The sequence below is a fragment of the Acinonyx jubatus genome, chromosome A1 (assembly GCF_027475565.1).
Source record: "Acinonyx jubatus isolate Ajub_Pintada_27869175 chromosome A1, VMU_Ajub_asm_v1.0, whole genome shotgun sequence".
Lineage (NCBI taxonomy): Eukaryota > Metazoa > Chordata > Mammalia > Carnivora > Felidae > Acinonyx > Acinonyx jubatus.
In genome coordinates, this window is record NC_069380.1 from 176,397,081 (window position 1) to 176,422,524 (window position 25,444).

At 43.5% G+C, this 25,444-nt stretch overlaps 1 protein-coding gene and 1 long non-coding RNA gene across 2 annotated transcripts in view; one reads left to right on the top strand and one right to left on the bottom strand.

Annotated features, from left to right (window-relative positions):
• LCP2 (lymphocyte cytosolic protein 2) overlaps nucleotides 1-24,292 on the top strand; it is a 45,879-nt gene extending 21,587 nt beyond the window's left edge. The window contains exons 7-20 of the mRNA XM_053226607.1: nucleotides 2,257-2,458; nucleotides 4,758-4,855; nucleotides 6,345-6,411; nucleotides 6,517-6,600; nucleotides 10,015-10,040; nucleotides 10,155-10,174; nucleotides 10,271-10,378; nucleotides 12,224-12,267; nucleotides 15,169-15,298; nucleotides 16,079-16,128; nucleotides 19,585-19,679; nucleotides 20,288-20,365; nucleotides 21,868-22,023; nucleotides 23,555-24,292. Of these exons, the coding sequence (XP_053082582.1) occupies nucleotides 2,257-2,458; nucleotides 4,758-4,855; nucleotides 6,345-6,411; nucleotides 6,517-6,600; nucleotides 10,015-10,040; nucleotides 10,155-10,174; nucleotides 10,271-10,378; nucleotides 12,224-12,267; nucleotides 15,169-15,298; nucleotides 16,079-16,128; nucleotides 19,585-19,679; nucleotides 20,288-20,365; nucleotides 21,868-22,023; nucleotides 23,555-23,677 (1,281 nt within the window). The 3' untranslated portion in view covers nucleotides 23,678-24,292. The remainder of the gene's footprint in view (nucleotides 1-2,256; nucleotides 2,459-4,757; nucleotides 4,856-6,344; nucleotides 6,412-6,516; nucleotides 6,601-10,014; nucleotides 10,041-10,154; nucleotides 10,175-10,270; nucleotides 10,379-12,223; nucleotides 12,268-15,168; nucleotides 15,299-16,078; nucleotides 16,129-19,584; nucleotides 19,680-20,287; nucleotides 20,366-21,867; nucleotides 22,024-23,554) is intronic.
• LOC128316468 (uncharacterized) lies at nucleotides 1,989-3,307 on the bottom strand. Its single transcript, XR_008300411.1, has 3 exons — nucleotides 3,122-3,307; nucleotides 2,529-2,583; nucleotides 1,989-2,244 (listed from the first exon to the last, which is right to left on the bottom strand). It is a non-coding gene; the product is annotated as an uncharacterized LOC128316468 (long non-coding RNA).
• Nucleotides 24,293-25,444: the final 1,152 nt, after the last annotated feature.

Genomic DNA, 25,444 nt, shown 5'->3' on the forward strand with positions numbered 1-25,444 from the left:
TCCCCTGCTCACTCTCTCTGTCTTTCTCTGTCTCTCTCTCCCTCAGAATAAATAAACATTAAGACATTTTTAAAAAAATAGCTTTTCTTACAGACTTAAGTCCCCACTGGTGAAACAGAAGGAAAGAGATTTCAGAATCAATTATTAGCCCGAAAAAGGCCTCAGGGAAGGTCCAAACCAATTGGGTTTTATGTTTGAGGGGTCACGGTGACCCCTTGGAGAGTCTGAAGAACTCTGGATGTCCTCTCCCCAGAACACTGCATCCACTGTCACCGCATGAAGCTGGGCTCTGGCTAAGAATGCTATTATGGCCCATAGCCCACTGTGTTCATTCTACAGAGGGAGTGGCTGGGCCCAGTGGAGAATAGGACTTATGTAGAGCCACACAGCTAATTACAGGCAGGCCTGGGACTCAGGTGGCCTGACCCTCAGTCTAGTGGTCTTTCTGGTAAGCAGCTGCCTCAGTGCCTTCAGGAAGCAGATAAAACATTCCTTGTCCTGTTGCAAGTCTGGCAAAAGGAAGCACAGAATTTGAAAAATGCTAGCTAAGTCTGTGCTTTCTACAAGAAGACAAAGGAATTGGACAGATTTATTTTGTACAAAAGGGAAAATAGACCAGAGATTCACCTAAACCATTTACAGTTTTGCACAGAAGCTGCATCTTGGCCACTGCTTGCCATTTTGTCCCTTCTGGGTGGGAGCCCAGCCTGCGGCTAGTGTCCTTCACTCTCTCTGTGAACAGAGGCTTTCCATGAGTGCTGCCTCAACACTCATGCGTTCCAATACATACTCAGGCCTGCACAGGGCATGGGGCGGGTGGGGTAGAGATAAAGAACCCACTTCTGTGAGCACTTCACAGCATAGATCACACATACACACGGCAGAATATGATTAGGATATGCACATTTAGGAGACAAATCATGGGGGAAACCCACTGTTCTCAAAGTGAGAGGAAAAGTCTGCTGTTGAGAAAGACCTCCAGGGTAAAGGCTGGTCCAAAGCAGGAGCAATGAGGCTGAGGTGTGCAGGCTGAGACAATCTAGGGATTCCTCTGTCAGTCAAGGGCAGTCGGTAGGGCCCGGATAGAGGTGGAGGCCACTGTTCCCAAGTTCCCTGACTCAGGGGTTCCATCCTCTGCTCTCAAGTTACAGGAACACAAAAGATGGCATGAAGACTTTCTCAGAGTTCAGGAAGATACTCAACCTCACTTTCCCTTCCCATATTTAAAAAAAATATTCCTCGATCAAACATGAACACAGCAGTCTTTCAATAGAACAATGGAGACAGTCTTTCTTAAGTCACTTAGCAAAGCTGTGAGGATTTCTAGGATATTGGTACACACCTTTCCTCATCAACATGCAACTTCCTGTTGCTTCTTTCCATGCTGCCCTTGACTTCAGAGAACTGCCCTGGGCTCGTTTATTACCCACCTGACTTTGGCATGAGAGTGATAAGGCATGTGTCGCTCGGCGGCTGATGGTGCCACCTCTGCTTGGGAAACCATTACGGTGACTGTCCGCTTTCATGAGCTACCTCAAAGGCAACCACTCAGTCCCCAGGGCTCACTCTCCCTGAGGCCCACAAAGAAGCACACATAAAATACAACAGAAAGTTTAAAATTTAGAAAGAGAGTCTCTTCCAAAAAAGCAGCTTTAAACTCAGTGTCAGATGTCATGAATAATAGGCTGGTATTTCCATACGTTCAGCTCTCAGCAAAGAGAATAGCACAGCCCTGACTCTCCCCTTTCAGACACAGTTTATCTGCCTTCTAATTAACAGGCTTTGGTTATCTGGTTTCCCCATTAGCATGGCCTTCAACACTGCACTAGATTATAATGAGAAGAAATGTTTGGAGCACGGGCACACTAAGACAGAACTGACAATTAACCAGCGGCATCACAAATGCTCCAGGCGTTTAGACTTCCTCTTGGTGATGCCTGGAATAAAAAACTTGTTTACTCCACACAGAGCCAGCTTCTCTCACCCCTCTCTTCCAGTGTCCTCCTCATTTCTTTTGCTTCTGTCTCTTGTGCAAAAAGGTGCAGAGGAAAATGCACTCGCCTCGTGGTCTAAGGGCCTTGACAGAGACCCCAAATCCACGACTTGCTAGCCCTATGGTTTGTACGCCCAACCTCAGTGTCCTTACCTGTAAAATGGGAGTGACTGTCCTAGTACTGGCAGAGAGAGAGTTGATGCAGGCACATGGGTGTCACGGAGCCTGTACAAACTGGGCCGTCCCTGTCACTGTGTTGGTAGGAAGAAGATGACTATGAAAGCCCCAATGACGATGAGGAGGGGGAGGATGAGGGTGACTACGAGTCCCCCAACGAGGAGGAGGAAGGGGCGCCCGTGGAAGACGATGCGGATTATGAGCCACCGCCCTCCAATGATGAGGAGGCTTTGCAGAACTCCATCCTGCCTGCCAAGCCTTTCTCCAACTCCAACTCCATGTACATTGGTAAGGCCCTGGCAGCCCGCCGCGCCCGTGCAGCTCAAAAGTGCCCGCCAACGCCAGCTCGGCTCCTTACCGGCTGTGTGGCTTCGGGCAAGTGACTCCACCTCTCTGGGCCTCAATTTCCTCATCTGTGAAATAGGATAATAACCATACACAGACCCCAGAGCTTTGCTGTCAAGATTTTATTTTTTTTTTAATATGAAATCTATTGCCAAATTGGTTTCCATACAACACCCAGTGCTCATCCCAAAAGGTGCCCTTCTCAATGATTTTAAATATTACAGACAAATTGTTGCCTGTGGGGGCTGATACGGGCACTGAACTGCCACCGAAAGGTATTTGGCAGTAACAATTCATTTTGTGTACTACTTAGGTACCCAAGAACACCTCCCCGTTGCCCATCTTTTGAGCAACTCCTAGATACACGGCACTTCCATCCACAAACAGCCACAGTAAACAGAACGATACTGAGAGGGCTGGATCCTGACTCAAAAATTTGTGAACAGTATTTAAGATTTTTCTTGTCGGTCTGTTCCTATCAGCCTGTTTCTCCCTCATTCATTCATTTTTCCATTCAACAAAAATGACTGATCTCCCATTGCGAGCCAGGCATCATTCTAAATGCTGACATTTGAAATCGTCAGGAAAGAAGACTATAGCCCTTACCTCGTGGGGCTTACACTCCAGGCGCGGTGGTGACAGAAAATAAGTCTGCGCCCTCTTGCAGAGCCGAGGCTCAAAGGGTCAGCTAGAAAGTTGATGACCTGTATCACAACAAGATTGGTACCTCTTATCCGTTATGCCATACAACACTTTCGCCATTTTCAAGCCCTCTCACAAACACTTTGTCATTTCATTTTGTGTTTTGAAGCACACTGTGTGATATGGGGAAAAATTATCAAGCCTGTTTCATATACAGGGAAACTGAGGCCCAGAGAAGAAATGGATAATTAAGTTGTTGAGTGCCTCATATGTGCTGGTAATGGAGACACAGAGTGAAGAAGACAGTCCTCACCCAAAAGAACTCACCGTCCGGTGGGTGAGGTAACATCAAACCAATGGGGCACAAATGACTTAATTAAACCACGATATGATATATACTGATATACACGCAGGGAGGCAAGTGCGGGAGATAAGGCTGGGGCACTTGCCTCGGCTGGGCTTGCTGCCCTTAGGGTATGGGATTTAAGCTGAGATTTAGCAGCTGAATGGAGTGGGGGTGGGTAGGAAAAGTGAGGGTGGATGTTTTCAACAGTAGGAACAGCCTTGCAGAGGCTCTGAGCTGGAAGGAGCCATGTCAGAGGAGTGAGAGCTGGCCAACAAGTGTAGAGGCGTGAGGTTAGACCAGGCATGTCCTAGTTCGGAGCCCCACTCTCTGTGGAAGAGCAATACCTCTCCAAGGCTGGGACTGTGGTGTGGCAACGGAGGCCCCGGGGGGCACAAAGTGTAAGGAGGCCCTCAGTTACAGTCCTGGCCTGGCCTTTCCTCCGCCAAAAGGGAGGGACATAGCCAGCCTATCAACTGGGCCCTGGGATACTTCAGTGGGATCCGAATACTGTGAGCTTCTGTCCAGAGCAAGTCCAAGTAACCAGTCCAGAGTCTGAGATTAGGGGGCACCTGGCTGGCTCAGTCGGTGGTGCCTGTGATTCCTGATCTCGGGTTATAAATTGGAGCCCCATGTTGAGTGTAGAGATTAATTAAAAATAAAATCTTACCAAAAAAAAAAAAAGTCTGTGATTCCGTAAAAGGAGTTGGTGACCGGCCCCTCCCTTTAAGGGAAGAGATGAGCAAAAGGAGGAAGTGACAGGGGAGGTCAGCCCAGAGCATTTGTGAGGGGAAGGAGGGGACCCACAATCCCCATGAACCATGAGAGCCCACTTAACCCTGTCCTGGAGGCTGTGTGTGTGTGTATGTGTGTGTGAGAGTGACCCAGGCAGGCCGGCGTTGGCACTGGTGGGGGTCTGCGGGATAGGGCGCCCCTGGGTGTGTGTGTGTGTGTGTGTGTGTGTGTGTGTGTGTGTGTGAGTGACCCAAGCAGGCTGGTGTTGATACTGGTGGGGGTCTGCAGGATGGGGCGCCCCTGGGTGTGTGTGTGTGTGTGTGCGCGCGCGCGCGCGTGTCTGTGAGAGTGACCCAGGCAGGCCGGCGTTGGCACCGGTGAGGGTCTGCGGGATGGGGCCTCCAGAGCCCACAGGTGCTCAGAGCCGGGCACAGGGTCAGCTGCTCCGGGAGAATCCACACTTATCTCAGTGTGGCATTTCCGCTCTCATCTCACTGCCCTACTGCCCTTGCCTTTCCACAGACCGGCCCCCCTCCAGCAAAGTCCCGCAGCAGCCTCCAGTGCCCCCGCAGAGACCAATGGCCGTGCTCCCTCCTCCGCCTGCAGGCCGGAGCCACGCGGTAGGCCTCCTCGCTTTCTTCCCTGGTGCTGTGTCCACTCTGATCCCTCCTTTGCCAGAAAGAAGGGAAGAGTATATGTATCTTCACCCAGTGCTGACCAGTATGAGAGGGTTATATATAGGCGGGGAACATGCAAACCCCAGCACTCACAGAGATTTTCATTCTCGTCATAGTGCATATCATCGGCATTTTCTTTTTACCACAAACAATTTAAACTACTTGTATAATAAAAGGTCTCCTTCTACTATTCAGTGTGCTATTATTTCCTACCTTTGAAATAAACATAAACTGAAATAAACTCTGAAGGACCTAGGCTAAGTCTACGGCCCCTACTGCTATTGCCTGGGTCCCTGGCTCCATCTCTCGCCTGCGAGACGTGCGCCACCTGCTGGCAGAAGGCGGAAATTCCACCGGTTTACAATGCAGTGAACCCAGGAGTAAAGAGAGAGGCAGCAAACCCCCTTTCCTCTTTCTTCAAGCTTACAGTCCCAGGTCCTTTAGGTCCAATTAAGAGACACCCAGAGAATTTCAGGCTAATGTGTCAATATCTGGAAATGTGTTCTCTTCATAAGGGATCTGAGCACTTTAACAGCGGTGGCAAATGTCAAAGTGTCAGGGCTAGTAGGAGGAAGACAATGTATTTCCCCAAAAGCTCAAAAGGCAGACCACACCACCTTTGGGACCTTTCATCCAAGCATAGATGGCTTCTTCTTGCTCGTGCAGTTTTCTTGCAAAGGGGGCTCAGAGCTACATTGATCTACAAATGCATTTTGCTTTGAAATCTGAAGGCATCCACCTTCACTATTGGGATGAAGAATTCACTCATTCAGTCAAAAGATTAGCCACTAGTCTCTGCCAGGCAGTGTTCTAGCTGCTGGGAATAGAGCATGAACAAGGCAAATAAGGTCCCTGCTTTTAGAAAGGTTCAATTCTGGTAGGGGGAGGCAGATACTAAACAAGTAAACAGATGTATACGCAAGACAATTTGAGTAGTAACATGTGGTTAGGAGAGACAGAAAACCCAATAACTTGATGATGGGTGGGGAGGTAACACTGAGCTGGACAGAATGAGTCGGTGGTAACAGGAGCTGGGGAAAGAGAATTCTAGGCAGAGGAAAACACAAATACCAAGATGAGAAAGAGGGCATGAACTTGAGATTTTGCAGGAACTACAAGAAGATGTTTAGAGTGGGAGCCCAGTGTGCACCGGAGAGAGGAGTCTAAGAGGGTTGGAAGTGAGGGCACACTGCCAGTTGCTACTGTGTTCCCAGTATGATAGGGGCCACTCGAGAGCTTGGCAGGGGAGTGACATGCTCAGTACCCCAGATGGAAGAGTGTGGGATGGAGAGCTCAGGTAACAGGCTACTATCCAGGTGAGAAACAGAGATAAAGAAAGTGAGCAGAGTGAGATTTGGGGGGATAAGACCACCAGGACTTGTGGATGTGTCGTCATGAGATACTGCCTAACATGTGGCTCTTTTTTAAACAGCCACTCCCCCCACCCCAGCCCAACCACGAAGAGCCTAGCAGAAGTAGAAACCATAAACCAGCAAAGCGTAAGTACGGGGGCCTTTCCTCTCTTGCCCACCAGAGTACCCATTCCCTCACCCCCAGCCAACTTCCTTCTTCTTTTAATTGACTTCAGTCTTTTTCCCTTCCAGTCCCTGCTCCTTCCATAGACAGAAGCACGAAACCTCCCCTCGATCGTTCGTTAGCCCCATTTGACAGAGAGCCCTTCACACTAGGTTGGTATCACTCTATTCGATGCGTTGTAACAGAGGCCAATATGTATAGAGTGCTTACGGTGTGATTTACACATGTCTGCCCGCAATCATAAGGGTACTGTAAAGCGGGACTATTAGAATCGTCCTCATTTCACAGATGGGGCAACTGAGGCACAAAGAGTTAACTTTCCCAAATCACTCACCCACCAAGTGATGGGGGTAGAGACCCAAGTGGAGATCAGACTGACTTCAGAGCTCCTGCTGTCAGCCCTGTGCTAGGCCTGCTTCTTCATGGGTGTGATGTGTACACATACCTCATTGTCCTCCTGACAGATGGTGCAGGGGGCTTCGTAGCGCAGGGGGAGGAACTGGGCAGAGACAGGAGGTCCGGGAGAGCTGTTGTCAGCTGCCTTGGCTGCTACCTAGCAGCTTACTGACCACAGGGACCGTAGGTTTTCAGAGTTGTCCCCTTCTTTGTCAGGTGGCTATTCTGTAAGGAGGAACTGCTTTATAAAACTCTAAGGTGCTATTCAAACATAAGGATTATTTATTGTTGTACACGTGCAATTGATCCAACTGTGGGTATCCGACAGTCCTTTTCCTCCAGAATTGACCTAGAGTGTTCTTGGATCACAGCTACCTCTAAATAAAGCTATTTTCAATTCAATTCTAAAACTTAGCTACCATTTATTGAGCACCTACTATGGGCCAAGTGTTTTACCTACCAAAAATAATTTACCTACATTATCCTCACACCAACCCAACAAAGGAGGTGTATTATGACCCCCGCTTTGTAGATGATGAGAGGTTGAATAATTTTTCCAAATTTACGTAACTAGGTTCAGGATTTGAACTTATGTCTTTCTGACTTCAATGCAGGGTGCTCTTTTCTACCGCATCATGCTGTAGTTGGAGACCCTGGATTTCCCTTGATATGGGTAGGGGGTCCTGGGGAAGGAGCTACAAGCCTTGAGGGACAAGGAGCCCCAAATCCCAGACCCACTCAACCTTCCTGACCTGCACTCTGAGCAAGGCATTTAGGCTTTTGTAACCTAAGGTTCCTCTCTGTCCGCAAATGAATTTCAGTTCTTGGATATGAGGCTCCTGCTTGCTGCTTTTCCCTGAACTGCACCACAGCTCTGATGACTCATGCGAAACTGTGTGGGTTACTTGAGTTTACAGCGGTATGCTGCACAGGGCTATTCAAATTATGTGAAAAGGAAGAGAGATTCAACTTCAGTCTCTAGGTGTGCTTACGACCGTAAGTCAAAGCGTCAGGAGAGTGGAATACTGACATCAAATCCTTCAGAGTCACCTCCTGAACAAAGGTTATCTTTTAAAAAGATTCTTTTTTTTTAATTTTTTTTAAAAAATCTTTATTTATTGGGGCGCCTCGGTGGCTCAGTCGGTTGAGCATCCGACTTCGTCTCAGGTCATGATCTCGTAGTCTGTGAATTTGAGCCCTGCGTTGGGCTCTGTGCTGACAGCTCAGAGCCTGGAGCCTGTTTCGGATTCTGTGTCTCCCCCTCTCTCTGCCCTTCCCCCATTCATGCTCTGTCTCTCTCTGTCTCAAAAATAAATAAATGTTAAAAAAAATTTTTTTTTAAATCTTTATTTTTGAGAGAGAGAGAGAGAGAGACAGAGTGCAAGCAGGGGAGGAACAGAGAGGGAGAGGGAGACGCAGAATCTAAAGCAGGCTCCAGGATCTGAACTGTCAGCACAGAGCCCGATGCGGGGCTCAAACTCTCAAACCAAGAGGTCATGACCTGAGCCGAAGTCGGATGCTTAACAGACTAAGCTACCCAGGCGCCCCTTAAAAAGGTTCTTTTAAAAAAAATTAAATACACCCTTTCTTGACCATACCTACTCTTGAATTATTTCCTTGTTCATGATGTTTTGAGAGAACTAACCTCTTACAGTGCTCTGAGTCTTAACAGAGAGAGAGACTCTTAACAGAGACGGTGCCCAGAGAATCTGTACAAATCAGAAGATATTTTTTTTTTAAAAAGAAAATCTACTTAAGCCTAAAAATATAAATATAGGTTTTCTGGGTAACCCTGTAAAGTTGAGTTTTCATCCTAAGGCAAAGTTTCATGAATAATACACATTTCTTATACCACCAAAACAGCCTACCCCTGGGCAGTGAGTTCCTCATAGTAGGACAAGATTCTTAAGACTTCTTCATGGCTTGGGCTGTACCTCAAGTTGTGAAAATCATATCATCATTCACCATAGGGTGTTAACTGTGCAGAGGTATAGGAGGGAGGGAAAGAAAGAACTATCTAGCAGTTGTCAGCATCCATGTGTCATGTGCCTGACCCTGCATATAAATTGTCACCCGCTCCTAACAACAAACCTATACATTTTAGATCTATAATCCTGATTTTACAGATGAGGAAATTGAGACTCAAAGACCTTAAGTAACTTGTTCAGTGCATACAGAATTTGCTGGTAGATCTGGTTGAATACAGTTAAATGGAACTTTTATTGCACTGAAGACATAGGACATAATCTACTCGAAGGGATTTCAGACAGAAAAAAATAAATTGCTTTGAATAACTTTGCAATGCAGAGTTCTCAGATTCACGTAGAATTTCTTCAGCCTGCATGCCATCTTTTCCAAGAGAAAAGTAAAAGGAAGAAAGAAACAAAACCCAACAAAATTAAAACAAAATGATTTACACTCTACCAGGAGACTCTCCTGAAATGCTCTTCTCCAAACTAAACGTTTTTCCAGAAAGTAAGTAAGTTAATACTTTATATAATGTCAAATGTACCACAGGATTGGAGGAAAATTAACCCCTCCATGGCAAATAGGTTTATTTCAGATACAGAAATAAACGTAGGCTATACAAAAAAACAAAAAACAAAAAACCAAAAAACCCATTTAGTCAGTGAAAGAAGCATAAAATCGCCGAGACATTAATCCTTCTTATCATCGGTTACATAAAATAAAATGTTGAAAAGAATCACAGAATCCAAAATACTGTTTGTATGTACACAACTCTGTGTGATCTTGGGCAAGTCCCTTAATTTCTCTGAGCCTGTAAAATTAGCTGTTCTATATCGGGATCTTCCAGGTTGTAAGTCTACGATTCTTCAATGCTTAAACCCAATCAACCCCCTCAGGCGCTCGGATTTATGGTTTCAGCAAACTGTGTTTTAATGTTTATTTCTGAGAGAGAGAGATAGCGTGAGTGAGGGAGGGGCAGAGAGAGGGACACAGAGAATCTGAAGCAGGCTCTGTGCTGTCAGTGCAAAGCCCAATGTGGGGCTCAAAGCCACACACAGTGAGATCACGGCCTGAGCTGAAGTTGGACGCTCAACTGACTGAGCCATCCCAGAGCCCCCGCCCCCGCCGCCCAGACTATGTTTTAATACTTCATGCTTAGCTGATAAAGTATTCAAGGCCTGCCTGCTATTTGTTACTTACAGGAAAGAAGCCGGCGTTTCCTGACAAGGTAAGCTGTTTCCCTATTTTGTTTTGTTTGTCTTCATTTTTGTTTTATTTTGTATCTTGTCTTTGTTCTGAGAAGTGCTGAGGACACTCACATGTCTTCCCTCCTGTTTTACAGCCCTCGGCTCCAGTGGGAAGGTAAGGTGCCTTGTTGCATCCATGTGAGGGTACACGGTATGTGCTGTAGAAACAGTGTAGTTTCTTACCCACACCTCCTTTCTCTCAACTCTGCAGGCCTCTCGGGGAGCACTTACCCAAGGTGCAAAAGCCTCCTTTACCGCCAGCCACCGAAAGGCATGACAGAAGTAGCCCCCTGCCAGGGAAGAAGCCACCTGTGCCAAGGTACTTGTCTTCTGTTGCTTGAGTTTGTCGTTCAGACTGGTGATGCCAGTAATTTGCCTGGTATTAGCCTATAACAGAACTGGACATCACAGGTGTTCCTGGCGAGGAGGGGACTGTTGGCTGCTATGGCTTGAGGCATTCTGGCTTTTCAGGTTGGATGTAAAGTTCCGGGTCCCTCTGAAGACAAATGATAGTGATCTAGCAAAGAAAGGAGTGGAGAGATGGTCCATGAGGAGGACGGGAATGACTGCTGTTTGTGGAGAACTTCTCCTCAACCAGCCGAAACCATGCTCGTGTTTTCCTTCCATCTCAGTATGTGGGAACTGAACCTTCCACTTTATTTTTCAAGACAGTAGCAAACAGGAAATAATTGGGAGAAGTTTTTAAGTCACTGTGTCTTCCCCACTGTTCAACCACATTTTATAATGTTAGAATACTGAAGTCGGCTCTAATGTTTCTAAATTTACTATAAAGTCTTTTGGGACCTATGTACCAAATGGCATAAATGTATCTGGGGTCAGGCCTAACCTTACCACTTACCAAGGGCATAGCCAAGGCTTCTGTTTTTCCCATCAGGATTCAAACTTGGTGTTGCTTGGCTAGTGTGATGATTAAATCAGAGTCAGGGCTAGAGGGTAGTAAAAAAAAAAAAAAACCTCAGGGGCGCCTGGGTGGCTCAGTCGTTTGAGCGTACGACTTCGGCTCAGGTCATGATCTCACAGCTCGTGAGTTCGAGCCCCGCGTCGGGCTCTGTGCTGACCCTCAGAGCCTGGAGCCTGTTTCAGATTCTGTGTCTCCCTCTCTCTCTGACCCTCCCCCGTTCATGCTCTGTCTCTCTCTATCTCGAAAACAAATAAACGTTAAAAAAAAAATTAAAAAAAAAATACAAAAAAACCCTCAGTCATCAAGTTAATATTTTAATGGAATATTTTTTGAGTTTCTTTATTTTGAGAGAGAAAGAGAGAGAGGGAGAGAGAGCAAGCGCAAGTGGGGGAGGGGCAGAGAGAGAGAGAATCCAGAGCAGACTCCGTACTATCAGCACAGAGCCCAGCGTGGGGCTGATCTCACAAAAGGTGAGATCATGACCTGAGTTGAAATCAAGTCAGACGCTTAAACAACTGAGCCACCCAGGTGCCCCTAATGAAATATTTTTAAAAATTGCAATGTATGTAAAAAATATCAATCATGAACGAAATATCAAAATTTTAAATAAATGCTTTATGGGATGACGACATATGAAGCATCTGACAGATGGGAGATGATCAACATATATATTCCTTCTCTCATCCCTCTCTCTGAGGCGAACATGATGTGGGCCCAGGCATACAGCTGCCTGCCATAGCTCTAAGGCAGCGGTCACCAAATCTGTCTGACTAGCTCATGCATCTGGGAAAAGTCCCAAAGCACTAGCATTTTCCAGCTGTTTTCCCTTCACCGAAGGGTGAGCCCTGAGATGGCTGTTTTAAAACATCAGCAAAGGAGAATATTACCTAAGATGTTTTCATTTGCTTTTGGAGAAACATCTACTCGGTGAAATTTAATAGCTGCTAAAGAGTTAGTTTGCTGACTAAACCTTTTTTATATATATGTAATTATTTGCTGCGGTAGCTAAAGAATAAAGGTTTGCCTAGCTCAGCTCGCAATAGTGACAGAACATTGAGTCACCAAACCTTCCTCCACTTCTGCTCCCCTGCTCTTCTGCTGGGGGTTTGTCTTCTCATTTTATCACAGCTCAGTGGGTTTGATTTCTCATTATTAGAGTAAGTGAAACCATCTATATTCTGAGGCTGGCTCGCTGAAACTTCTTCATGCTCAGTCCTTTTTCTTTGCCCTAATTCATTTCAGGCATGGATGGGGACCCGACAGAAGAGAGAATGTAAGTACAAAATGTTATCTGGTGAATGCTTGGCACAGGGAAAATCAGTGCAGGCTCTGTGGGGTGTGGGGGCCATGCCCATCTCAGACTTCATTGAAGCCCAGCACAGGGAGCAAGGCCTGCGCACAGTAGGCCCTTAAATACTGGTGCCTGTGGGGTCTCCATCTTTTCCACCTGCCCACAGTGCTGCACTGCTTAGCTCTTGTTCCTTTAAGAGCTCCTGGGGTGGCTGGGTTCGTTGCAGCCCCATCATCAGGTGGTAATTCACAAGTTAAAGTAACAGTGATTGGAAGGAAGGATGAAAGGAGGGGTGCCCAAGAGTCTGGGCCGTACAGCAAAGTTGACAAGGCCTCTGTTTTCCCTTTTAATAAGTCCATGACCTGAACAAGTGAGGTAATACCAATTATTTAATTCCTGCTAAGTGCACGTTGGCAAGCTAGTGACTTTTAGGTGATGAGCTGTTTGCCTGGGAAATAGCAATGGAAGTTTTATGTCCAGTTTTAGCAATGAAAATCTCATGTCCCAGAAACCCCATCGGTCTCAGGCGGGGCAGAGGGACTGGGACAGTTGGTCATCCCAGCTTCACACATGTTTTGCCTTTAACGACCCTATGAAGAATCATTATTTCTTTTTTACTATGAGGAAATTGAAGCTCAGAAGGGGTGAGATATTCATCACAAGTTGCACAGCTAGTAAGTAGTCAGGATTGGAATCCAGGTCTGTCTGATTTCCTCTATGCTATAAGCGCTCTGAAGGTGATTACATCCTTGCCACTATTCAAGGGCTCAGCCCACAAGTGCCTGCTATCTTGCAGTTCTGTGCTAGATACTCTGCTGGTTGGGATAAAGTGCTAAGCTATGAGAGACATGCAGACCCACACACAACACACAACAGACCCCCACACAATAGCATGTGATCATGGGATGAGCTCCAGAGTTGGAGAGAAGAAAGTGATCCATGGGGCTTGAGGAGTAGAAGTGACTTGTTAGAGGTGAGATTTATGGTGTCATTGGATGATGGGGAGAGCACAGAATAGAATCATCCTAAGAGAAAGCCAAGATGCATTGCAGCCTCAGGAATGTCCTGAGCAAAGGCAGGTGGGTGATCCTATGGGGACAGCAAGGACAACAGCTTGGTTGCAGAGCCAAGGGACAAAGGGACAAAAAGGGGACAAGATTGTAAGTGAAGGTAACTTTATATTCCTGAGGGTCCCAGGGTTGGGAAGGGTGGATGCTCATGCCATGAGAATCTGAGAGTTGCAGAAAGAAACAAGATATGGTTGCCATGGTGTTAAAGAGGGATTTCATCATTCCCTGAGCCCATGTGGGTTTAATTATGCAGCCCTTTGCTGGGACTCCCAGTTGGCCAAATGGGATGAGTGATTCTGGCTGTGATCCTTCTTGTCTTGTCTCAATGGTAGGAGTCATGACAGCAAACTTTTACTGACCACTCCACATATACCAGGAACATGTAATAACCAACTTAATACTTGCAACAACACTTTGAATAAGGTGGTCTTTCTTTTCCAGTGTGCTGGCCTAGCAAAACAAGTCCAGGTTGACAGGTGTGGCCTGCTAGTCAATGGCAAAATCGTTTCACCTCTCCAAACATCATTTCTCATCTGAAGAGTCTAGCAAATAGCTCCTCTCTTGCCTGTTTCGCAGGTTGCCTGGAGATAAATGCTGAGCAATGTAGACACGCCTTGTAAGCCACATGATATGCAAGGTGGAGTTGCTTTTAAGGGGAGTGGCTGAAAGAAGGCTGAGCCTTGGGTTAGACATATCAGGTGTCCAATCCATTTCTGTAACCCTTGGCAAGTTAGGACTCCTTCCTGAGCACCATGTTTCCATTTGTACAAAGAGGATGTTGAATTTTTAAAGGGTTGCTAGGAGAATTGGATGAGATATCGTGTGTAAATCTTTGAGGTACATCGTAGATACTGCCATCCTTACTGTGTCTTTAGGCCCTCTCGGGCACCTCAGAACCTATTTTGTGTTAAGTGTGTAAGGAGAGTCTCAGATTAGAGTGTCCTTAATGATTGTTTGTATTAAGAAATTATGAACCACTTAGCAAATTCTACTGTTCTCCACAATATATTATGGAGACATACAACTACTAAAGAAAGAAACAGAGACATTTATGTGATTGAGAAATGCAGTTCTTTTAGGAATTGTGTTTTGATGATAGGTTAATACCTTTTTTTTTTTTTCCCCTTTACCAGGATGACGATGACGGTATGTTCAGAAAAGCTTTCTTATAACTCATTCCTTCATTTTTCTGCCCAGAATTCACATGGAATTATTTAGTACAGAAGCCCCATAGACATAATTATAATTGTTAAATTAGTGTTAAGTAGACATAGGTCAGTTGGTATACAGCATAACTATAATAAAATGGAATCGTCTGGGTTCCCAAAGAGAACTGTTACTTTCATAAGTAATGGTGCAAATGACTTAATAGGACAGCAAAATTAAAAATTGCATATATGGCTTGATAGAAAAATTGCTAATATTTATGCCTTCTAACACAGGAGACGATCACTAACTGCAGATAAATGAGATAGCATAAAATTTGGCTTACATAAAACAAAACTTGTGAATCATTTCTGAAATTCATATGGTTTCCAACTGACAGTTTTCTGCCAAGGTAGTGTTTCACAAATGAAAAAATAAAATAAATGCATATTATAGAGAATGATATAGAAGGGCAACATTTTAATGCATTCTAAGGTAGTAAGTCATCTAGAAAAGTCCTGGGGTTGGGATTCCATTGTACCACTTCCTAATTATGTTGGATCTTTTGGATTTTTCTATCTCTCTGTGGACTAGTGGTTTCTAACTTGGGAGCAGTTCTGGAATGTTCCTGTGACACCTGGATGCTGACAAGCTGTTTAATTTTTCCTTTTCCCCCACAGTGCATCAAAGACCTTTGCCTCAGCCCACAATGCTCTCCATGAGCTCCAATACTTTTCCTTCCAGATCTGCCAAGCTATCACCCAAGCACACCCTCCCATCACCTCACATGCCTGGAGCATTCTCTGAAAGGTCTGTGGTAACGTCATTCAGTGCTAACTTAACATCACCCCCAGGTCCACTCAAAAGAACTAATGTCTGGTGGGTTGGGAAAGAAAGAAATGAGCCAGTGGTAGTCAGGCCAGAACATTTTGGGTCTTCAGGAACAAAATCAAACTGAGCATAAGGACCCACACATGTTAATCCACTGCTGTTCTTGGAGTCTCTGAGCTTGGGGTTGGAGGCATACAGAATTGACTGCCTCATGGTCACCAAGGCAGAATGGACCCTTGGGCAGGGTTTCAAGGGAATGTTTTCACTTGGTGAATTAAAATGAACACTCGAGAAACCCAATTAATTTAGGTGCTTGGAGTTCATCCAGATAGTGGATGCAAGGACCTAGCTGATGTGCGAATTCACTGCACAGGCTCTGTCCCCACAGGCCCACTTTCTCAATAGCAAGTGTTTCTCAGGGCCCACGAACTGTGAGATCATGACCTGAGCTGAAATCGGACACTCAACCGGCTGAGCCACCCAGGCGCCCAACTTTAAAAACAATAGCCAAGTTTAAAAACAACCTTCCAATACCCTTTACAGGTTATGTTGTTTTGGCTGGTGGAGTCTGTTAGAATTTGGGGTAGTAGTGAGATGTGCCCCACCAGCCCCTCCTCTTTGCTCAGCTGCCGCAGCTACAGGGAGAACTGGCCGTAGTCATGAAGGAAGCAGCATTGTCGGCGGGTTTCTCTAACCCACCTTCCCCATCAGCCTTTTCAGCCCAGCGCAACTCAATTCAGTTCTTTTCTGTCTCCGCAGTAACAGTGGTTTTCCGCAGAGTGCCTCCCTGCCGCCATACTTCTCCCAAGGTTTGTACTCTGGGCTCTAGTGACCTACTCCAGGCAACATGCCTCTATGACTGGATTCCTAACCTGTCCCAAAGCCTTGGGGCAAAGGTTCGGTTATTTCCTAAAAGCTGGAAAATCTGTTTTCTCACTCAGTACTTAATTCAGTTTCTGTGGTGTGCCAATGGCTGTTGGAATGCGAGGATGCTACACACACACACACACCCAACCTCAGAAAGGCAGCCTTGGCCTTCATCTTCCCACATAGAGTTTTTCCTCCCTGCTCTTTTTACATGGTGCTCAGGGTAGTGCTTGGCTTGCTCGGTAGTTTTAGGTTTCTATAATGAGTCCACCCTTGAGTTGTGTTGAGGACGTTGTTTAAAATGCAGATTACGAAAATGAAACTCCCCCAAGATTCTGATTCAGTAAGTCTGGATGAGGACCTGCATTGTGAATAATACCTTCTCTGGTGTCCATGACAAGTTTTGCTGACAGTGTTCTGAAACTTCAGTATGAATACAGATGACTTGAGAATCATGTTAAAATGTAGATTCTAATTCAGTGGGTCTGGGGTAGGGTAGGAGATTCTGCATTTCTAGCAAGTTCTCGTGATGCTGATGCTGTTGGTCCACGAACCACTGTGAGTAGCAGCAAAGGCCTACAAGGTAGGACTAGACTGTGTTTCTGTTTTAGCCTTAGGGACTTGCAAGTGATTGGCACATGCTAGGGACTTTTAAAAATGTTTCTTGAATGACCGAGTGTCAAATGACTGTGGAAAGTTACCCAGCTCTAGTAAATAGATTTTCTTCATTCCAGGAAACTTGCCTAGCGTTGCCAGATTTTCTCATTATTTTTTCAAGAAATACTGGAAGTGTGGCTTTTAATATGAAATTACCTGATTTTTAAAGGTTGACTTAAAAAAATTATGTTTATTTTTGAAAGAGAGAGAGAGAGAAAAGGAGGGAGGGAGGGGCAGAGAGAGATGGGAGACACAGGGTCCAAAGCAGGCTCCAGGCTTTGAGCCGTCAGCACCGAGCCTGGCATGGGGCTTGAACTCATGACCTGTGAGATCATGAGCTGGAGCTGAAGTCTGATGCTTAAGTGACTGAGCCACCCAGGTGCCCCCATAAAGGTTGACTTGAAAATTTTTTAAATGCTGTGAGGAACAACCCTCTCCCCCTTTTTTGGTCATAGTACACATACAAGAACACCGGTGTGTGTTATAAATAGAAAAGCATATTAGTACTTGAATCATTGCTCAAGAGTGAAGACTTTTTTTAGGAGCACATCTATTACATTCAGTTGAATACATTATCCCATGTATGTGTGAGATCCTATTGCTGACACCAATGAAATCCATTATGTTTTTAATGCTTCCTAAGCATTTGAGGGTATAGTGACTACTATGTGGTTTCTGCCGTTGCCCTCACGTCTCTCACTTTTCCATAGTGTCCACGACTCACTGTGTTTTGTGAACTCACATTGTGTCACTTGCCTGGTTTCTGCAGGCATCTAAGCTTCAGACACTTCACTTATAGCCGTGTGTCTCAAAGTAAGTTCCACAGACACCCAGTTTTAGGGTTGGTGTTGGGGATTCTTGATAAAATAATATAGTAATATGATCTGGAGAGGAATGCTTACCTTAATCAAAATTGATCCTTTTTCCCCTAAGACCGGTAGGACACCTGGTCCTCAGTCTTCTCCATTGGTTGCTCCAGTGTTAGAAAGATAAAGAATGGTCTGTGTATTACCCAAAAACCCACTCCAGCTCCCTTGAAGATCTCAATAATAAGGGCAGTGTGTGGATGCAATAAAAAGTAGTATATTGTCTGCTGCAAATATGACTTTATGGTGCTGACCTGCAAATGCAGAAGTAGAAAGACAATAATTCCATGCAGGATAGGCTTTGGTTATATTTGTTAACTATTGCATTCATCCAATACACAATATAAAAGCCCCTGCCATGTTGGACTGCGAAGGTGGGGATAGGGAAAATCTGTTTAGGCCGTGGGAGACTTAAGAAGGAAGATCAACAGTTCAGGGCCATCTGATCTGCTTATTTAGAAGGAGGCAATGAATGCCATGGTAAACGATTATGCCAGCATGGCTCAGGGCACTTCAGCCCTTCCCATGTAATTCTCCTCACTCAGCAACCCGGGCAGGCATATTGTGGATGGCAGAACAACCCCACTGCAGAACCACTTGGAGTGCTTGTCAAATGCAGACTGGGTGGTTCAAATTCTCCCTGGGATTCTTATGCCCAGTAATGTTTGGGAATCACGGGTTGAAGTCCTGACTGCCGCTAGGAGCACACGATTCATTCAGACTCTCTGTTTCCTCATACTCAAAAAGAAGGGAATACCCGTCTTGCAGTGTTGCTGTGAAGATTAAAGGAAGGGTCCACGGGTGCCTTACTCAAGGCCTGGGCAGCATAGTGTTGAAAAAATATTTGTTGAATAAATGAATGAATGACACATGAATAATTCAGAGAACATTCGGCTCACACAATTTTTCAGTTCTTAACAGCCGTCCTGGCATATAGAAAACAGCCTTGGCAATTACAAATCAACACAATCAAACCTTTCCTGAGTTTAGGAAACACCCTCAGAAAGTTTCGGGGAACCATAAACGAGAAAATACCATGTTAGGGAAGTTTACAGGTGCCTAACAAAGACTTCCTCATTGATCAGGTAGTTGGTAAGGGCTTCTGTGAGAGCTGAACACTTCTACCTCTTTAGAAAATTCAGGAAAGAACAGTAGGTAGCAAACTGGTTCTAGAAACTGACAGTATTTTCAACGTAATTTCACTTTGTCTTAGGTAATTTACATTTCTTTTTGTGTAAACAATGAGAACATAATCATCTTTATTACTGCATTATCATCCTATCAGTGGTTGGGAAACCCTTCTGGATTGCTGGAGTCTGTAAAATCTGAAAAATGTGATGATTATATTTAAACTACGGTGACTTTTTCATTAATGGACTAGTTATTTTATATTATGTAACATTCCCGTGTAAGAAATCACTCACATTTGTGGAACTATTCTCAAAGTTTCACTGGTATGTCTACAGAACAATGCCTCCACAGCCAACAGCCCTTGTGTGTGTGTGTTTTTAAGGTTTATTTATTATTTTTGAGAGAGTGCGAGCGGGGGAAAGGGCTGAGAGAGAGGGAGACACAGAATCCGAAGCAGGCTCCAGGCTCTGAGCTGTCAGCACAGAGCCCAATGTGGGGCTGGAACTCACGAACTGTGAGATCATGACCTGAGCTGAAGTGGGACGCTTAACCGACTGAGCCACCCAGGCCCCCTGCCCTTGTGGTTTTGAACAGGTGAAAATTATTTTTGAAGCTATGGCTTTTTAAAATGTTTCTAAAGTGCTGGGAACAATTGCAAGGGCATTTTAGGGGGGAAATGTGTGATGACAGAAAATGAAAAATAGCTTACAGCAAATTAACTTTCAAAATGTTATACTTTTGAAGGCCTTGGCAATAGACCACCTCCCAGAAATGAAAGCAGAAACTTTTCCTTACCAGTTCCAAACAAACCTCGACCACGGTCTCCTGGGGAAGAAGAGGTAATAAAGCACATGTTTTCGTGTTATTTTATTTTTTCCCCAGCAAATAACCAAAGCTCCCATTGTATACTCCTTTGTATTTTTATTATTATTTAAATTACTTTTAATTTTTTTTTAGTGAAAAAAAAAAATTAAAGGGGAGGATCCAAATGAAAAATATGTTCTTTTTCCTTGGTATTTTTCCAGGCTCTTCCAATAGCAAATGTGTGCTTTATATTTAACGAGAAAAATAATCCTATTCTTCATTTGTCTTCTAGTTTATGACCTTGAGTAAGTCACTTAACTGCTCATTAACCCCAATTTTTTATTAAATATACTATAGTAAACTGAAGAAATTATATATCTCTATCTTTCCTGATTAAAGGTTCCATTATATACGGAATGCTTATTCACAACTACCTTTACAACCATGATAAAAAGCAGTTCATGCAAAATATCTTCTATTTAGCCCCACCTAAGTGATTATATATTCAAATTAAGAAAGCAAATGTTTCAAAGCTCATGGAATTGAGGTGGTGATTTATGAAAATGATTACTTGGAGGCTTTTCTTTTCGCTTACACATATAACTGCAAAATTTATTCAGTTTTTAAAAATTTACATTTTCAGAACTCATTAAATGAAGAGTGGTACGTTTCTTATATTACCCGACCAGAGGCGGAAGCTGCTCTTAGAAAGATAAACCAGGTACTGTGCCAAAGTTTATTTTTAAGTAGTTATAAATATTAATGGGAGGAGAAAAAAGGAGCTGTCTTTTATTGAGCACCAATTATGGGCTAGGAATTCTGCTAGGTGATATTCATGCTGTTATACCAAGGGGACCCATTAGTAGCAGATTTACACCCACCAGCATCCATAGCAATGATTCCCAGGATCTGGGAAAAATCTAAATTAAGGCAGTCATTCGGCTGGCAGAATCCAAGGAGCTTCTATTAACAAAAAGCATCTGTCTTGTCACAGGAAGCACACCTTATCAAAAGGAGGCCCTTTCCCCCAAACTTCTAACATCTTACCGTTAGCATCTTCATTTTTAATATACAACTGCCATCTACATTGATGTGAAGGGATCCATTATGGAGACAGGCAGCAGCAAGTTTTTGCCCTTTCCCCTAGAAATTTCTAGCTGTTCTTAACCAGATTTCCTGTGATCTGGCACCGAATCTTAACCTTAAATCTATTTATCAGAGAAAGAAGAGCAAAGATCCTTCATCTCTCACATCTTGAGTCTGTAAGAATAGTTCTCAATCTTCGCTGCACATTTAAGTCACCTGAGAAACTTTAAACATTCTGATTCCTGGATTTCACCTGGAGAGATTCTGATTTATTTAGTCAGGCATTTTGTGTGGGTTCTGGGTCTCCAAAACTCTAAATTCTAAATTCTAGGCTGTGAATCACTGGTCCACAGGTGTATTTGTTGAACAGAAGATATTCTGAATGGAATTTACTCAACTGGAATAAGAAGAACAAAGGAAAGCCATTATTGCAGATTGAAGGCTCTTTAAAGCCATCATGATTCAGTATACAAAGCAGGGAGTGGTTTAAACACTGCCTTACTAATTAATCCTATTTTAATATTAGATCTTTACAGTATTAGTATTATGTACAATAATTTATGGAATGACATTTTAAAGTACAGGACAAATCACACTTTCAGTAAATAGGAAAAAAAGGTGATAAGAACACAAGACAGTTCACATTTGTTTATGTTCAGATATTTAATGATGAACATTTTATGTGGAGATCACGAGGTTTTAAAATGGATGAATGTCATAGGCATTTGGGTGTTTTCTGACTTTGGCTGTGGAAAGTAAGGGTTAGGGAATTAGTTCCCAGGAGTAGGAAGATAAATCTTTAGTTAACCAATAAAGTCCTTATTTTGTCTGGCCCTTTGTCCACTCAACCACCTATAATTTGTTTTATAACTGAAAAAAAAAAAGCGACTTCTTTTTTATCAAGAGACTTCAAAAAGTCTCTTTGGAATTTGGAAATTTCTCTGATACAATCTTTGCTGCCTCTTGACAACCAAGAAATCTGTGACACATGGGGCTGTAACGGTTCAGGGCACTAAATGTTCACTGTCTTGGCAACTGGTAAGTTTCCAGATCTCTCAAGGCTTGTCTACTGCTCTTACAGGCAACAGAAGTATTGCCATTTATTGCTCACGTAATAATAAGAATTTATTCTTTTAGGATGGCACTTTTCTCGTTAGAGACAGCTCTAAAAAAACAATAACCAATCCGTATGTCCTCATGGTGTTGTACAAAGATAAAGTTTACAACATCCAGATCCGTTACCAAGAGGAAAGCCAAGTTTACTTGTTGGGAACTGGACTCCGAGGTAAAGAGGTAAGGAATTTCAGTTGTAAAATGTACCCAAATCCTTGTTTATGCTATTCTGCATACCTACCTCTATGGAAACTTGCTGTAACATTCTTTGGGGGTTCATACTCTCCCGCAACTTTACAGAGTTAAATCACATTGGTGAAGCCCTTCCTTTACTGGAAGGAAATAAAACAAAGTAACAATAGCTACCTCTACCATGGAGTCTTTCTTATATCTTCTATTCCAACTAGTCTAAAATCACATGTGTAAGTTTTAAAATTAAAAAAATTAACATTTAAATTAAAAAAAATATACAGTTAGGTGGTATCAGAGATAAGCCCCCTCTTTCATTCACCTCTGTAACATAATTTTAATGTAAGATTGCAGCGTATTTACAAGGCTGCATTTTAAAATTGACATCTGGAAAAGAGTAAAAAAAATGGAATTCTTGTTGTGGTGATTATTTCAATACTTGGGTCATTTCTCACTTGAAAGAAATTTTCCTCTGTTTGGTCAATGTTTATGCTAATTACTTTTTGGATGGTAATCAAAAAAACCGCTTCTGCAAGGAAGCTAACAGCTAAACTTAAGCCCCAAACATGTTCTTTAAGTTCAAAGGTCCAAGAGGAGGATCAGTCGAATCAAACATTTCCAGGATGAAAAACAGCTAGCCCTTAGACTCTACTCCAAAGTTATGATCATGTAAATGAGTGGAAAAAAACATGTGATTCTGGTCAAATGTTTCAATCACTAGTTCAGTGTGGCTAGAGCTGCATCGTTGCTGTAGAAGCAGAGAGATAGATGTCTGCCCTCCAGAATTTGTCGGTCTGGTGTGGAAAAACAGAAGCGCTCACCACAGGCCGCAGCCCTGGAAGGCGGCATCCAGCAGAGTGGTCTTGGAGGAAGCGCATAATCCTGTCTGGGGACCCGATGTGATTCTGACCCATGTCTAGGAGGCTTGATGGGTTTTATTCCAGCCTGGCCATCAGGGATAACGTGATAAAGGCAATGGGTGTGCAGACTTGGCTGCAGAGTCCTGGGGAGTGTAGAGATGACAGTGAAGGCACAGCAGAGATCCTGTAGGAACCATTGTGCAATGCTACAGGTTATCACCTCCAGACACTGGGACACTGTCTGCCCTCCTGATTCCTTATAGCTCCTCCCACTATTAGTGATTAAGAGTGAAGTAGGGATACAGAAACCAAAATCAAAAACACAAACAGAGCAATTCTAAGGCAGAGGTATCACAGTTAGACCTCCTATATATTTATGACCCCCATGAAGTTAAAATACATATATACATACACACAAATATTTACATGGTCTTTTATCCATAATGTGTTAGATGTTGAAAAATTATTTTTTCAAAGTTCTGTAGAGAAATCATGAAAATATTTGCCAAATTTTACATATTTTTCCTCGCCATCCTCATAACTGAAGAGGTAGGATCTTATGCAGATAAAAAAAAAACAAAAACAAACTGAGAGTGAAATTCAAATGCTTGGCTTCTCTACTCATTCCAACGTTGACTTATCTCCTTATTTTGAATTTTTAGGACTTTTTGTCTGTGTCAGATATCATCGACTACTTCAGGAAAATGCCACTTCTGCTCATTGACGGGAAAAACCGAGGCTCCAGATACCAGTGCACGTTAACGCATTCTGCAGGTTATCCCTAGCAAGTTAGCCAAGCCGACGAGGAAGCTTCCTCCTGGCTATGCTGCCATCAGAGGAAGATCAGTCAACCTTGCTGAAGGGACCAACACTTAGGACTGGATCGAACCCCTCAACATGAACACAGCGTTTTGACCTTTCGCATAAAAAAGTGTTTGAAATGAAGGCTGTCAAATATCTCCTAATTTATTTATTCTTCTTCAATGTTTGTGAAGTGCATGATGTTCACACTTGAAGTCTAGTAGGGGCCTGTAATAACTCATTTAAAAAATGTGTATTTTGGAATACCCGTTTCAAAGTACAGTAGTTTACACGGTGACAGAAATAATTTGGAGCAAGTTTGAAAACACCGCAACAAATAGTTTTTGGTATCACATAAAACTGATTTTTTTTATAGCCAAACCTTTGTTAGTCGGAGGCAATCATGGGTTTTATATATATAATTTGAAAATTTCTAAAATTCACTTTCTCGGCAGCAATAACTTAAGAGGCTTCAAACTATTTCATTCTTTCTTATTTGGTGTCTTTTGCTGGGGGGATTTTTGTGTACTTTTTTATGAAAAGGTAAATGCATGATGGGATAACTTCCTAGGATTAAAATGAATTTACCTTTTGCTTTACTTCTGTGTCCCTAAAACTATTAACTCTGTTTAGGCCCTGCTCTTGCATTTTAGTTTTAAAGAAAACTTAAGCTACAAATACCAGAAGAAATCATTTTACATTTAGAGATGAGGCTTGGGTGTCAAATAGATCTGATGTAAGTTCACCATATACCGACACTCACACCCCACCACCCCTGCACCTCCCACAACTCCAAAAGCATTTTCAAGTGATGCGGATTTTACCAAAGTCTTACTGCAAAGATGAAAGAGCAATGCATATACACAGAAAAATGTGATCAGACTTTCCTATTTAGAGGCCTTTCTTCTATCTCTTTTATCCCCTGACAACTCTACCATAAAGCCCTTCTCATCATCCTTCCTAAAAAGGCTTTATAAATCCTTTGAAGCAATTCAGCTCTTGGCTTCAGCTTACATATCTCACTTAACACACAGTAGTAGGTGTTTAGCACAACAAAAACCAGGCACTCGGTTGTTCTTCAAGTTTTCCCCTTTGGGGCCTTGATTATTATTCCACAACTTTTATTAACAACAAAAATTCTTGCCTTCTCTGCTTCATCTACGAGTTTTCGAGTGGCAAAAGGTATCCTGCATGTTCATTTTCATAAGCTAATTAATAGAACATAAGGGGGCTTGGAAGTCACGTGGGTAAAACTGATGGTTTGCTAAGATAACAAGTATGATGATGATAATGTTTCTTCATCAAGTTTCACCCTTACAAACTGGGAGTTCTCAGTTTAGGATCTGCAGCTTGGGAGTTCTAAAGCTGAAAAATCTGCATTCATATACAAGTTTACTCAAGAGGATTTCAACAAGCATTTATTTAGTGCCTATTCTATGTTAAACAAGGAGCTGGGTGGTGAGGATAGCAGACACTGGGAGCTGACCTTGCGTCATGCTTTATGGTACGCTATCCTTTATGCCTGAAAATCTCTACAATGAAGGAGGTAGTAGACTCCAAAGCAACGATTTGGTAGTGAATCATGTCGCCTGCCATGCCTCTACCCTCTTCTCCCTGCCATATGTAGACCAGCCTATAACAGAAGAGGATGAGGTCAATGCATAGAACTAGAACCAAGCTACAGACACGCGGTAAATTAGTAGAGTCCCTGAAATCTATTTCAACCATGTGGACTTCCAAACCACATGACC